The sequence below is a fragment of the Emydura macquarii genome, unplaced genomic scaffold (genome assembly GCF_026122565.2).
Source record: "Emydura macquarii macquarii isolate MOO-44397 ecotype Brisbane River unplaced genomic scaffold, CSIRO-AGI_Emac_v2 contig_2205, whole genome shotgun sequence".
Classification (NCBI taxonomy): Eukaryota; Metazoa; Chordata; order Testudines; family Chelidae; genus Emydura; species Emydura macquarii.
In genome coordinates, this window is record NW_027132342.1 from 7,670,063 (window position 1) to 7,685,580 (window position 15,518).

At 40.6% G+C, this 15,518-nt stretch overlaps 1 protein-coding gene across 2 annotated transcripts in view; it reads right to left on the minus strand.

Moving 5' to 3' along the window:
* The window catches only part of ITPR2 (inositol 1,4,5-trisphosphate receptor type 2), a 328,286-nt gene that overhangs the window by 53,531 nt on the left and 259,237 nt on the right, over positions 1 to 15,518 (minus strand). For both annotated transcript variants that reach the window (XM_067559269.1, XM_067559270.1), the window contains exon 46: positions 1,161 to 1,268. In XM_067559269.1, the coding sequence (XP_067415370.1) occupies positions 1,161 to 1,268 (108 nt within the window). The remainder of the gene's footprint in view (positions 1 to 1,160; positions 1,269 to 15,518) is intronic.

Consider the following 15,518-nt stretch of genomic DNA (forward strand, 5'->3'; position numbering starts at 1 on the left):
TGCAGTACTGCCCAAAGGCGAGCTGACTCTTTAAGGGAGTCCTGGGTTCCATCTCACTTGCACCTCTCAGTCCCAGGGTCACGGGGTTGGGGATATAAGACTAGCAACTAGGCCAGCTGGGGGATATAAGGTCAGCCTAAGTACAGTCAGGAGAGAGAACCAGAGGAGCAGGAGGGTTGTGAGAGCTGCTCCACAGAGACATCTGCAGAAGACCCAGGGTAAGAGAGGATCTGTGACTTTCCACACCTGCTGGATGAAAAGGCTTGGCTGATGCCTCCTGCCATGAGAAGCAGGGGCCTGAAGAGGAAGTATGTGTTTAGGAAATGCCAGTGGCAGAAACTGGATTTGGGAAGGAGCTACTGAGCCCAGCAGAGGCTGACAGAACTTTGAAGATTTGGGGAAAGACTGGTTTTCATTTAAGATGACACTGAATTGTGTTTTTCTTTTAATAAAGCAGACCCCAAGAAGGATGTGGTTTGACACAAAAGTCTATGTGCAATTATCCTTTATGGTAATCACCCTTAATCAACTAGTTTTGCATGAGATAAATACTCATGGTTTCCAAACGACAGCCTTGCGTACTGCGTAGATATGTCCCCTTAAAGCCGCCACCCTTGAACTCTACACTTTCTACTATTGCCAGAGTCACTAAATGTTTTCCCTTCCAACAGGGGAATGCCGTTTACAACATAGAAAGGAGTGATGAATCAGACCAGCCTGGTTCTGTTAGACAAAAAAGCTACTGAATCTTCACGCAACTTCAAAAACTTCTTTCTACCACAGCCAAAATTCTCATTTGATTCATAAACCTCCATGGCTTGAAAAGCAGGGTTTATTTGACTGATATGCTACACGAGATTATTCTGGTCTCTAAGGCACTGCTGCTATCCCCAATCATTATTTCCATAACAAGAAATGTTCTGTATCACACAGGGAAGCTACTGTTGGACAATTGTTTGAAATACACCAAGCCAATTTTAAAGAATATCCATACCTTTTTTTCCTTCCCCAGTGTGATATTATTCAGCTTTTTCCCTTTCAAAATAATCTACACTATTTAAATGAGTTTTGTTCCTCAGGAGTACTCTAAAGAGAAGATCTAGTAGGAAGCAAGCTGGCCTCAGACCACAATAATTTCCCTTTCAGTGAGCAATTTTTACCTCAATCTGTGCGGTGTGATTGGCATAGTACTTCAAGGCTTCATCTCCTTCATCTGGATCAGACCCTGGCTTCAGCATATGTTGCAATGTTTTATTGTGGCGAGCCAACTAGAAAAGGAAGACATCTGATTTATTTCCTGTTCTCAGATTTACCATCCTCCTACCCTTCCCCCACATACCCCCAATGGGAGGGCTCTTCAGTGACACTCAAAAGTTAGAACAGCAGCACTACCCAGTTAAGTTCTTATATAAAATCTGCATACCTTTGACAGCACTGCTTTTCCAAATTAGGTAATTACCTTCTACATTTTCCCCATGATTTCAAATGGATAAATTATTCTTAAATATGCTGTTGTGTTGATGGTCCTGTTAAATAATTGATGTTTTACTACTCCACAGGCAACAGCATCTTAGTGTTGGGCAAAACGACTCATATTATATATACTCAAAAAAATACTTTAGGTCTTGATAGATGTTTAAAGGGCTTCTTAAATGCAAATAGTTTGTTATTATTGAGACACAACAGCAAATAGACTCTTGAAGTTATATTACAAGTCCCTTACCATAATGGCAAACAAACCTAATTTTAAAAACTGATGAGCTGCTACGGAAGATGAAAACAACACCCAGCTCTTGTATAGCACTTTTCACCAGTAGCTCTCAAAGCACATTACAAAGGAGGTCAGTATCATTATCCCCATTTGACAGATGGGGGAAACTGAGGCACAGGGAAGAGACGTGACTTGCCCAAGATCACCCAGCAGGTCAGTAGCAGTTCTGGGAATAGAACCCAGCTTGCCTGAGTCCAGGTCCAGTGCTCTACTAAGCCACAAAAAAAAAAGTGGGCATAGTATAAGAGCTAAACCTATCACTCAAAGTGACTAATGTAACAAGGTTTTAAACTAGCGATCATTACAGAATGTAGTTTAGACCTCCAAGAAAGTGCCAAAGCTATGAGGTTGGTGCTATAAAATCTTAATAAACTAACAAAGAGGGACAATAATCAATTCTAGCAGTAACACAGTCTGAACAAACATTACACTATCTGTGTCTAAAAGGGATAGCTCATTGCTAGGCCATTAGGATATTTGCAAACCTTACCCCTCCATTTTTTAATCTAATAACAATTCATATGTATGCAATTTATCCAATACATCAAGATTGCCAAGAACTTAATCTGGGCATGTATTTACAAATTTAAAATGACAAGTATTAAGTGAAGCATCAGAAAATAAGAGAATGCAAAAAACAAAAAACCCCAACCAGAGAAACATATTTGCTATGACTTCCAAGTTGGATAAAATACTGTGCTGCCGCTATGTTGGAGCTCTGAAATTTCTACACTGGATCAGCTCAGTGGTTCAGCTACTCCTGCAACCTGTCTCTGAAAACAGTCAGAAGCGGATATTTCAGAGGAAGATACATGGTAGACAATTATGGAGTAATCTGCCAGTAGGGAAAATTTCCTCAGTCAGTCAAGTCAGTCAGTGGTTGTTTTATGCCATGAAGCAGGAGGATTTAGATCCTTTATACATTTTTTTATCCTAATACAAAGGTGGATATACACTCATTACTCATATACATTCTAAGACTTTTTAAATAGATTTTTTTAACCAGAAGGAACCATTGTGATCACGTAATCTGACCTCCTGCATAACACGTGCCATAAAACCTCACTAAGTAATTTCTAGATCATGCCCATATTTTCTGTTTGAGCTATAGCATATCTTTTAGAAAGCCATCCAGTCTTGATTTCAAGACTTCAAGTAATGAGAATCCACCATATTTCCAGGTAAAATTTCAAATCTTCTGACACTCAATAAGATCTGGCCTCAATGATATCTTGTGGAAATGAGTTCCACAGGCTACCTAAGTATTGGTTTTAAAATAATTTCCTTTAGTCCTTTGCCTTTCAGTTTCATTGAATGTTCCCTGGTTCCTTTTTATAAGAGGAGAAATAGGAGCACCCAATTCACCTGGTCAACACCATTTATCATCCTGTATATCACTATCTTGTCCTCTCTTATTTGTCTCCTTTTCAAATTAAAAAAAAAAAAAAACACTCTCTCCTCATACACAACTGTCTTTGTGACTTTAATAATTTTTATTTCCCATCTCCAACTGCCCTCTATTTTGGCTGTATCTTTTCAGACAGAATGGACAGAACTGAAGAGAGAAGTGAACAGGGGAAAAAATTATTACCAATAGCGCCAATGTAAACCAATCTTCGTCTTGCTCTAATATAAAAGAACTTTGTCTATATATTGACCATTTTCCTCCACTGTTAACCATTAATAATTTCTTTTATATAATAGAAAAGTTGGGAAATGGCTTTCTGATTTCTTATGACTGAAAGTCCATGTCTGAAAAATAATGTTTCTTTGAAGCAAGATGTTACTACTAACCAGCTAAAATTCAGAAATGTCCATCATCATAATGAAAAGCTTCGTTTCTAAAGTATTAGAACTTGCACTGCCCACAGTGAAGGAAATGTCTCGTATCAACCATGTGAACTTTCAGAATATTGCACTTTCCTTTCATCATAATTGTGCCTTTAACTTTTCACATTTTACTGCAGAGGTATCCCTGGTTTTGTGTCAATAACTGAAGCTCAGATTAACCACAGAATCATTTGGGTTAGAGGGAACCTCTATCCCATTTCTTCTGCACTGTGATAGAAAGATTGTTTTATACCCAGCCATCCACGTATAAATGGTTATCAAGTGTACCCTTGAATATCCCTAGTGATGGCAATGAAACACTGTCAGGTTAGTAGATGCACTAAAGGTGCTTCCTTTGAAAGAAGCACTCTCAGAACCAATTGAAAACTGTTGTAAAACTCATTATCAGATCACTGTGCATGTGAAGAACAGCCAGGTTCTGTGAAAACTTAGGCAAAGGCCTTGACTATACTTGATTTAGAGTGTAAGCCCTTGGGGACAAGGACTGTCTTTTTGTCTGTGTTTGTACAGCACCTAGCACAAGGGGGTCCTGGCTTTATGGTAATGATAATACTGGAGATTCAGCAGGCAGTGGGCAGCAACCTGTAAAGCTGCAGCAGCGCAAATCTCAGTAGAATTTACTCCTCACTGAAATGAGGTAAACTCAACTAGTGCATATGGTGGCTTTTCTTGTCCATCCTTGGGGTTTATGCCACTGCAGCTGCACAGTTGCTACTGACTGACTGCTGAATGGGGTACTGACCAGGTCAAAGTGAGCTGAAGAATGGGTTTGAGATTTCAGGTATGGCATTAGTGCTGCTAATAAAGAACATTCTTGAAAAACTAGGAAGTATTGACACAATCTAAGGAGCCATGACTGAGAACAGAAGGAAAGTAATTTTAAAATTGTGCACAGTGGTACAAGGTAACATGTTCTTAGTCACACAATCTCAGGAGTCATAGCATTGTTTTCTGTCTGTATCAATCTGCTGTCTTGTCTTATACCTAAATTGTAAGCTCTTTGGAGCAGTGGCTGTATTTTTGTTTTGTGTCTGTATAATGCCTAGCCCAATGGGGTCCTGGCCCATGACTGCGGATCCAAGCGAGTAGAAAACAAGATGAGAAGAAAACAGAAAAGAACAGGAGAGAGAAAATGAGGGACATGGGAGTCTAGGAGTGGTCACAGGCCAATTCATTGTATTGGGATAGAAAAGACTGGGGAACCATTGGTGAACATGGAAAGAGAGAGAGAGAGAGAGAGAAACTGAAATATCACCTTAAACATAACTAAAGCCGAAATGTTTATTCCAGCTGGCTCTAACAACAGTAATAATGACTTCTCTACTCCTCATGTTCCAATTAGAATTGAATAGAGCTTTCTCCAATGCACAGGACAGCTTCCTTTCCAAAAGTCATTACAGTTTCACAGAGCAGCATCTTTGTTCTTTACCCAAAGCAATCACAATGTGTTTACAAACGCTGGGAATAGCAGGGATTGAGCAAAGGGAGACTCTAGAATCAAGCCGATTTCATTCAGATGATTATACTGTATATAGTAGTTGAAAGAGGAGAGACAGTCTTCCCCGACAGCTTGTGATATCAGCTGGGCACTGGAAGTCCAGCTCTCTACTGCTGACTTTCACAGACTTCTTGTGTAATCTCTGACAAATCACCTAACCACTCTGTGTCTCAATTTCCACATTTGTAAAATGGGAATAATTATATACCTTATAAGGTAGGAAGAATTAAAGGCTGTGACACACTTTGACATATGAGAGGCTACTGCAGGTAAAGTAAAATTATTCTTGTTATAATGTTTGTAACTCTGTGAGCTTTTCCTCTGCTTCTTTTATGCCTGATGAGACCAGGGTGATTAGCAGGAAAAATTCCACATACTTCAGTGAATTAGAAACCTAGTTCAATTTGTCCTGTTCATCACCCCTTTTGCTGGCAAAGTTTGTGGGAAGCTATTTTCAGGCCTGTAGCTAAAATTTGTTTAATGACAAAGCAAAATTCACTTGGGAAAGAAGTGCAAGTATTGAGCCAGGGCATAGCAGCCTTCTTAGACTAACCTCTGTGAACCATGTTAGTGAAGGAGGTGGAAGGGATGCAAGATGGAAAGACCTAGGAGATGAAGGAGGAGCAAAGAATGAATGAGGAGAGGTAGAGGACAAAGGAGAGGAGACAGAACTGGGAGGACCCCCTTCTTACCAGTGAGAGTCTACTTCATAGCAGTTGCAAGGGACAAGACCTCAATCACTTGCAATCTCTATGAAAGGCCGATGAACCAAAGTGTCCAGAATCAGTGGACACTATGGGCTCCCCTGAAAGCCCAACATACTGAGCAGCATCCAGGTAGTAGTAAGAAGTGCCCACCCCAAGAGGAGCTGCAACAGGTAGGTTCCTACCCACAGGATCCCCCCGTCTGTAGAGTGGAAGAGGTGCTCTCCTCTTCATAAAGGCCATCGGGGCAATATATTATAAAGTGGAGAAAAGAAAGCATTGTTAGATCCTTTTCAGGAGCTCTCAATTCTACTGCTTGAAAGCACGTTCATCTTTGGTTTCTCTTCTTACTCTGAGCAGAAGTAGAATGGGAAATAGCACCTCTCTGCAAACAAGTAATTCTAAAAAAAAGTAAGTTAAATATCCACACAAGCAAAGTAGGCAGCTGCTTATGAACCTTCTATTTTGGGGGCCTCACATCTCTTAGAAGTAATGGAATGACCTTTGCTTTCTTCTCCAGCCGTGAGACTGGAATCAGAGGAAAAAGCTTACTGCCAGACAACGTCCCCTGCTCTGGCAGCAAGACAAATGCAACGCATGGCGCGATATCTCCTGCTTGGGACCATGCTCTTGTCTGGGTCCTCCAAATTATGCTGCCAATCTGTTCGTATGCTGTTCGTATCCCAACCTCTTAAACAGATACTTCTCAAAGCACAGAAGATTACTGCTTGACAAAAGTTTTCTGGCTCAAAGACAAATTGGATTCAAATGGGGAATAGGCAGCTGAGCCCTGCAAAGAGAATTCACAACGTCCAAACTCCTTGTTTCCTGCTCACCAGTGGGGACTGTTATGCACATACTGGCAGGTTGGGCAAGAGGGAGTGGGGGTTGATCACGTGAAAGAAAGGAGCAGTAGATCAGAGGAGATGCCAGTATGGCACAGCCTTCCCACCATTTTAAATAGCGCTGCTGGAATTTTGCCTCATACTCCACTTAACAGAACAACAACAACAACAAAAGCTGTCTTCGCAGATAGGAAACGGGGAAAGGGCTAGACAAAACAAAATGTGGTGATATTCCCTTTCCAAATCCCACCTCTTTACTGCAGTCATCTTGACAATATTTGCACCAGTCACCTATGAATTAGCAACATGTGCTAAGAAAGCAAAGGAAAGTAAGTGGTGGAGGTGCAACCTTCATCCTAGATAGAGACATCTTAGTCCTACTCATCAGACATGAGCTATTGGTGCTAGCCAGCAACTAAATGATGAGCCGCAGATAGAAACACAGAAACAAGAGACTGGTGGGCAATTGATGCTCACCCTCTGCAATCACAGCAAACCCATGACATGGGATATATCAGCCTCATTCCAGCACGTGGATCCAGAGGGGAAAAAAATCCTAATGTCACTAGCCATATACCGGTAGAGAAAACTAGAGCCAGTTTGTACAACCGTATGTATGAGAGCAGGAGCCATGATGTTTAAGTGTCTGTTTAACCCTGAGATACTGCTGGTCCTAAGTAATTTTCCATCTTATTCTTAATGTAAAGAAAATGTAGCCAGCTGCTAAAACACAGTTTCATAGCTGGAAATTGCTACATGATCACACTCTCCACAAAAAGGCAATAACCCAATTTTAGACAAGTCCTTTGCAGATCACCTCTAATCCCAGCTCAGCCTCTGATTTAAGACTTCATCTACGGTAGTATGGTTACAATTCAATACCATGTATGTTTCTATTAATCAGGGTGCCTCTGCTGCAATATAAACAGTTTCCGGGGTATATGACATGTATTTCTGAGCAGACATTATGCACTGCGGTTTATAGTGGCAAAGTACAGTCTACTCTGAAAAGTGACCGTAAAAATGGCTCTGTAGGGTTCCACATTTATTGCCTCTCAAAGACTTCTGGATCAGATTTGCTCAGTTTACAGGCAGAATGATTTTTCTCCTCTAACTCTCACCTCTGCAAACTCAGCCTGAAAGCCAAAAGTCAAGCTGTGTTCTTTCTGGTTCACACATCCTTACTGGTAATGAAGATTCTGCAGGATAAATGCCGCCCTTCATTACGGTGTAACTGGCAGAACGGCTTCAGTAGAAAGCATCAGCGAGAGCAGAATATGAAGACAATGGGACAGATTCTCAGCAGGTACAAATCAGTGTAGCTCTGTTGACTGCAATGGAGCTATTCCAGATCTTGCCCAATACGGAGCTGTATTACCCATATTCAGAGATCTTAAAACCCACAAAATCATACAGACACAGGACAACTGAAGCTAGATAGGAACCATCCCCCTCCCCAGAGAATCACGCCTGCCTCCCCCAACAGAGGTTGTATGCAATATCAACTGATACTACATCTGACCTTTTTAAATGTTGAGAGAAATGAAAATAAGCAACAACCACATGACCCAAGCCTATAGGGAGATCCTCTAGCATGGACATCGCCCACCCCAAGGAGTTCCACTGAAGTCAATGTTATTGTGTTCCATTGCAGAACTGGATCTTAAATTATTGGGTAACAGTTGGAAACCAATGTCAAAAAAATGGGAAACGAAAAAGTTGCAGAACAAGTTCCCAAAGATTCTATCTGCGACTGAACAGCAGCCTCAGACATTTGTTTAAGCTTTCAGGGGCTCATTAGTGTCAAGCCCCTTTTGCAGCCTCCACACAGTATCTATACTCTCTAGCTGGTTGAAGGTAGAGTTATATATCATCCTAATGAGCTGCAGGGAGCGTGATGTGCGTCCTTGGTTTGTTTCAATCTTGGCAATCTGAGTGTAAAAACCTTGCGACAGTTTCTGATTCGGCTGACATTTAATTAGCCAGTGTCATTTTGATGCCATAGAATGTCTCATCAGGATGATAACTACAAAACAACATGGAGAAAATAAAAGTTCTACAAGAAATTTCAGGTCTGGAAGCCAAGGATGAGTTCTCTGATAGTCCTGGTTCCTGGGACAGGTCCCCCTTAATCCTTTGCCTTGGCATACTGATCAGATAGGAAGGAAACCTACAAGCTTCAGCAAAGGCCCACTAAAAGTATCATGCTGAAGCCTTAAATTCCACTTGCCTTGCAAGAAGTGAGTGACTTTTTCACAGGAACTCAGAGTTACTCTATGGAATTCAGCTTGCAGGACAGGATTCTAAGATTACATTATTTCTATTATTCATCATTTGTCTCAACCAAGATCAGGGCCCCACTGTACTAGGCGCTGTATAAACACCCATGAAAGACAATCCTTGCTCCAAAGTGCTTACAATCTAAATAGCCAAGGCAGATAAAGGGTGGGAAGGGAAACAGTTATAGTGACTTGGCCAAGATCATAAGCAAGTCAGAGCTAGAGCCAGGACCTAAACCAAGATGTTCTCACTCCCACTCCAGTGCCATCTCCATTGGACCATGCTCTGAACTAAAAAGTTAACAAGACTCTTGTAAGTATGTACAACACTCTTCTTTACATACAAACAGCTGTTTGGGAGGATACATTCCCATTAAGCCTTTTGCAAACTCTCACTCTGTACTGCACAATGTAGAAATAGATAGCTATACAAAATCAGTGCTACTTATAGATTAAAAGATCCTCCCCAAGTGCAAATCAGGTAGCTTCATTTACTTCAATGGAGCTACACCCATTTACACCAGCTGCAAATCAATTACTCTGTATTTGTGCCTTCTTTCTGGAGTTCCTGCTCCCATATATCACAGATACATTTTAGTGTAAATTAGCCATCAGATTGTTAAGAAAAATAAATGATTAAAACAATTTTAAATAGCTCATGAGTCACATTTAACATCCGGTATCTGCCAGCAAAAGCAGGACCCCAGCAACACAGTCTACTGGTGGGGAGTAGGTCTAGTAAGACACAAAATGGCTACCACATCCCATTCCAGTGGTGTTGGTGGTAGTGGTGGCATGTCCACCAGCAGACAGCGTATCTACAAAAGGAGGCAGTGCTCGCCAGGAAGATGAATTGATTCAGTACAGCCCAGCTGCCCCCTCCACAGTTGTTTTTAGCGTGGTAGTGTGAGCTCAAGTCTGTCAGCCTGGGCGGAGAGGCTCACTGCCACAGGCCGTGTAGGTGTACCTTGGAGTTCTTGGTGGAACTTAAGGCTGCCTCCTCACAGCTGGAAGCCTCTAGAGCACAGAGACCCTCACTAGCACAGGGAGGTGTGATGTGTCCTTTATTGAGGTGGCAGATGGTACGGAGGGAATGTTGGCAATCACACAGGGCGGCGGGACCATTCCATGGAGTCACGTTCCTCTCTCACATGGTTCCTACCCACACCTTTTCCTTGGTATCACCTGGTGTTAATGTGTCACACAGTTAATGGAAACCCTTAGTGCTGGAACTACAGCCCTTCTCCTGTCCTATTTCCTCGTTTTGTCTTGTCGTGGGTTCTTTTAAATGCTTGATTAAGTAACCCACTTCTGTCTTCTTCAGCAGCATTTCTTTTCAGCACAGTCAGTCAATTTTCACCACACATGTATGGTTGACTCTGGTCATACTTCCTTCCTCAGGAACATTGCTTTGCTGTCTACTGTTGCCTGCACAGCCAATTCAGAAATACTGGATTCCTATACCGAAGGCCAAGACAAACAGAGTGATTTCACGTCGTATCTGGTTTACACAACTACGGTAACACCCTTAGCTCCCCTAGCCATTCAGTCATGGAAAGCCTGTTCAGCTCCATCACTTTAATCTCCTACTCCTGACTCTCCTTTGCCTTGACACAAATTATATTTGTCTGTATTCAACCTGTTTCTTTTTCTTTATTTATTTACATTATAATATATACAAGAAAGGACCTATCCATGGCTGAACGTACCTCTGCCAAAATTCAAAAGTGTTACCAACCCAAAGAAAGCCAGCAGCTGCTCTACACCCTCAAACCAAAAATACCTCCTCCTACTAAAATCAAGCCTGACAATACCACCTCCCCACATGCGCAAACAGCTCAATCATATGACTAAAGTTCTCCCTGCTTTAACAACCTGCATTACTAGCAGCACAAAAATATATATATTTAAAAACAGGCTTAACAGTCTCCTTTAAAGTATTTTAAGATACCAGCAATAATGCATTTCTGATTTATGACATGCCAATTCTTCCTCATTAGTACAGTAGCTGGTACTGAGTTAGCAGGAGAGGCAGACCAACCTCATGCAAAGGATTCGGAATCAAGCAACCTGGCTTTCGTTCCTATCAAGGTCAATGCCTTGTTGCCCTTCATCTCTTTTGCATCCTACTTCCCAGGGTGATTGGGAAAATGTAATTAGTTAATGTTCAAAAGTACTTTCAAGTCCTCAGAAAGAATAAGCTATCAAAGGCAAACGTAATTCCTAAATATTTCCAGAATTATTTTTGTTTGTACTGCTGTTGCTAGGAGCCCCAGATGTAGACCAGGACTCCATTGTGCCAGGCGCTGTACAAACACAGGGATGGTCTCTGCCTCTGCTATTCTCAGATCTACTGAAGAAATATAATGGTTTAATATGCATAAGTAGACAGTCAAAGAACAAGGCTTTATATTGCCATGTACTGCTTATATTTTTAATGATGTGGGTAACCAGAATTTCTACCACTACTTGAAACTTCTCCTTAATAAAGGTCTCATTATCAAACCTATCCTGTTTGAACTGGCAAAATTATTTTTGTATTAAAGAGCCTGTAGGGCACCATTATTCCCAAAGTATAAATGCAGGTCATCAATATTTACATTTTAAATTATCTATAACAAATATTCTGTGTGTGTATACCTATTATGCTACCATTACACATAGTAAACATGGGAATAAGGATATTAGATATTTCATGCTATGTCTGATAAAAGGAATCTTTATTCTACTACTAATATATTTCAGCAGTTCAAATATACAAGGCTGAATTACTTATTTCCCTCATTCCATTGATAATTAGCACCAGACAGGAATGTGTACAAGTTACCCATTAACTCAAATTGCTACTGTATGCTTAGTTTTACCTTTGTTTATTTTAAGAACTTATCAATGAAAGGGACCTTCCAACTGTGCCAGACTATCAGGAGATTGTTTGGTTCAAATTACATTGATATCAAACACATTAATTTCTTCTAACCACACGGTGTGGAAGGAAACAATCCTTCCATCATGTCCTGGTGTCATCAGAAGATTGTTGTATTTACATAAGTAGTTCTGGCACTTCCTTAGTATTTAACTAAAACTTTTAGTTTAACCTTATTTAAAAAATCTTCTGTTTTCTAGGAAGTTATAATTTGCTCAAAAAAGGCATTGTGAAGTTCCATAATTATTCTCTCTCTGGCCTCAAACCAGCAAAGAACTTAATCATGGGCTTAATATTAAGCAATTGCTTAAACACTTTGCTGGATCAGGAACCTCGGGGCATAATCTTGAGAGGGATGATACCCTACATCAGTGTTTCTTAACCACTGGGCTGTGACCTGAGTAAAGAAAGGCAACCAGGAGTATGGGGGGTCATAAAACATTGGAAATTTTAATTCCAGTCTAAAACAAAGGAAATCTCATTCCCCCACTCCCTGCACACCCGTATCCCTAAAGGTCAAGTGACCTCAGTCAACCTCTTGAAACACACTAACAAATTACAGAGAATCACTGATACATTTACATAAAAGGAAGAGTAAAAAATGTAAGGGGGCTATGAAAATTTTTTACTTCAAATAAAGGGTGACCACTCCAAAAAGTTTGAGAAACACTACCCTAGATTACTCCAATAGCAAAGTTTGCTCAGTTGATTGACTTTTAAAAGCCTTTATTGGCCAGTTTTGCAATCTCAACCAGTAATGTGAAAATTAGGATGGTTTCTTTGTGCCATGCACTATGACATTTTTCTTGCACCCATTTAATCAACTGGCTATCTGGTTTGACATTCCAGACCTAGGAGGGCCAGTGTTCAGATCAAACTTTTATGTGCTACTGTGTCAGAAACCTTTGTAAAGTCTAACATTACATCACATCCACAGGCACATCATATCATCAGTGTTCTCCTTGCTGGGAGTCTTACTAACCTCACAAAAGAAAAGTCAGCTTGATTTAGCATGATCTATATTTTAAATCATTATTATAAACACCATGCAGGTTCCCTTTGCTTGAGGTGTGAAAAGAAGAGGTACTGGAACAAACTGATCATCAAGAAGTCACCAGGACTGGATGGTATTCATCCAAGAGTGTCGGAGGAACTTGAAAAAGAAGTAGCTAAGAAAAACTCAAGGTTTGGCTCCAAGCAAGGCGCTCGAACACAGACAAATGGAATGTTTGGTCCCAGTAGATTCTTGTGAAACTAATCACACACACACAGTCTATTCGGTAATAACAGGATTTTTTTCTAGCACGCGATATCGAGCACCCGTTTGTGGCATTACACTGTACTGCTGTGGGCAACAGAAAGGCTGCATTAGGAACCAGCCCCCACTCCAGTGTTGATTGCAGTATGGGAGTGCAACTTATGCTGGTCCCCCGGGATGGCTCAGTTCTGTTTTTTCTGGTTTGAGTTCCCCACTCTGCTTACAATACATGGGATCAGAAGAGGGGGAAGTAGTGGTGTCAGGAAAGGGATGAAGTCAGTGAGGGGAACGAGCATGAATAATGGTCCCACATGGTCTGCAGAGGACAGGGATGTGAGGGAAGGGTGGGGAGAAGAAGAAATGTTGAAAATTAACAGTAAGCATTCCAAGCTTCAGGGGTTTTCCGTGTCTTGCACTGCAGTGTGGGGCCGTAACACAGTCCTCAACTTTTCCTGTGACATATTTATATCTTTCTATGCATAGCAGGTCAGACACTTACAAGAAAATCTTTTGCTTCTGGTAAAACCAACCACAGGAAGGGCAGGGAAGGATGTCGTGGTGGCAAAATGCAGAACCCACTACAGCCTTTAAAAGAGCAACGACAAAAACTGAAAGTCTGAGTGTCCCCAAAATAAACAGTCTGTGTTTGAGTGTGTGATAAGAAAAAGAGGAACTCTAATCTAGATTCTGCTGCTACAGAGTGGTACAAATGCTGTAACCAGAATAGATGGCCACATGGAAGCAGCTGAAAAGCTGTGCAAATTGTGAAAAAAGTCAAAAACTAACTATGAAACTGCAAGGAGCAGAGCAAATAAATCTGATGTAAATTAGGTCAACTAAACAGAACAGAGGGCATAGCCACCAATAAGCCATTTATACATAGGACAGCATTAGAGGGTGTTTAGAGAAGAGATCCAGGATAGGAACTAGGCAACAATAGTCTTACTCATGAGGGACAAAAGTTCATATCCTGCCCAGCCCAGAGTGATTGAAAGAGCTTGGTGGTCAAAAATGTGTTTTCATGTGCCAAAAACCATAGCTTTTCATTAACAGGGGCAGAGGGTGGGGGAAGGGCCTAAACAGCATGGTTTTTTAGTCATCTAGTGCTCTGTTATGTAGCTGTCTGGTTTTCTGTACAGCTGTACACATAATAATAAACAGATGTGCTTATTGGGATACCCAACTGCAGGAAGGGAAAGCAGTCATTTTTGTAAAAGGACAGATCTCTGTACATCAAACATGGGTTTCCCTGCCAAGTTGATATCCCTGCTTTCTTCTGCAGAGCAAGAAAGGGCTCAGTAAATTATGAACAAGATTCATGATCTAACCAAAATGCTCCACCTAGGATCAGACCTAGGGAATTGGTGTTGCTTTCTTAGTAGTGATTGTATAGCCCCTGGTAGGGCAACAGTATCCCAGCAATCTTTTCTTACGTAGCTTAGCTCTATATTCTACTCTCAACTTTTGATTCCTCATTGTCCTGAATCTTGTGTAGTCATTGACACAGGGCACAGCGAGCACAAAGTGGATGGAAAATGTTCCCACTGGTGCAAATGATTACACAAGGTGCAAGGTCCACAAAATTCCCATTGTTTTTGATAGGGATGTTGCATGCAGAGTAAGAGTAAAACTTGGCTCTCCGTAACAACGTAATAGGAAGGACAGCCCTTCATTGAACATATTGCAGACACAAAAATGTACTTAATTTACATTTCTGACCTTATTAATGTAATTATAACCTGTCCTCTTTTCTTCTCTTCAATATTACTCACATTTGAAGGAATATGGTTAAGGAATTTGTATTCTTTGACAATTTGTATACAATACTCCCTTATATCTACATTTTTTATCTGCACCTGCTTTATTAAAAATAATTAAAAAAAAAAAGATAAGGTCCTTAATATGGAACAGCGAGTACTATCTGCCTTTACCATCTTTATTATAAGGCTTGATTACTAAAGTTGCAGCCTTTTCTTTTTTCATAGGGGGAGGGGGGGGAACTCTCTCTCATTTGTGGCATGGCAACACAATAACTAATTTTGGCACCTAATGTTCAGGAAGGAAAATATCCCATATAATAAAAATCTGTATGTTCACCCTTACAACGCACAAGAGAGGTGTGATAAGAGAGCCCGGGGAAACAACTGCATAACCCAAAAAGGGAAAAAAATACCCAGAAGGCCATATTATTAGTGTTGTCTGAATAAATTAACAGTTTTAAAATAAAATTAGTGTTTTTATTAAAATTCATTTCATATAAGAATAGAAAACATTAATTAAAATATAGTTGATGAAAATTAAAACATAAATTGAATCAGATTAAGATAAATTATTTTCACATGCCAATCTGAATCAAAGACTCCCAGACTAAGAAATGACAAAAGACGAT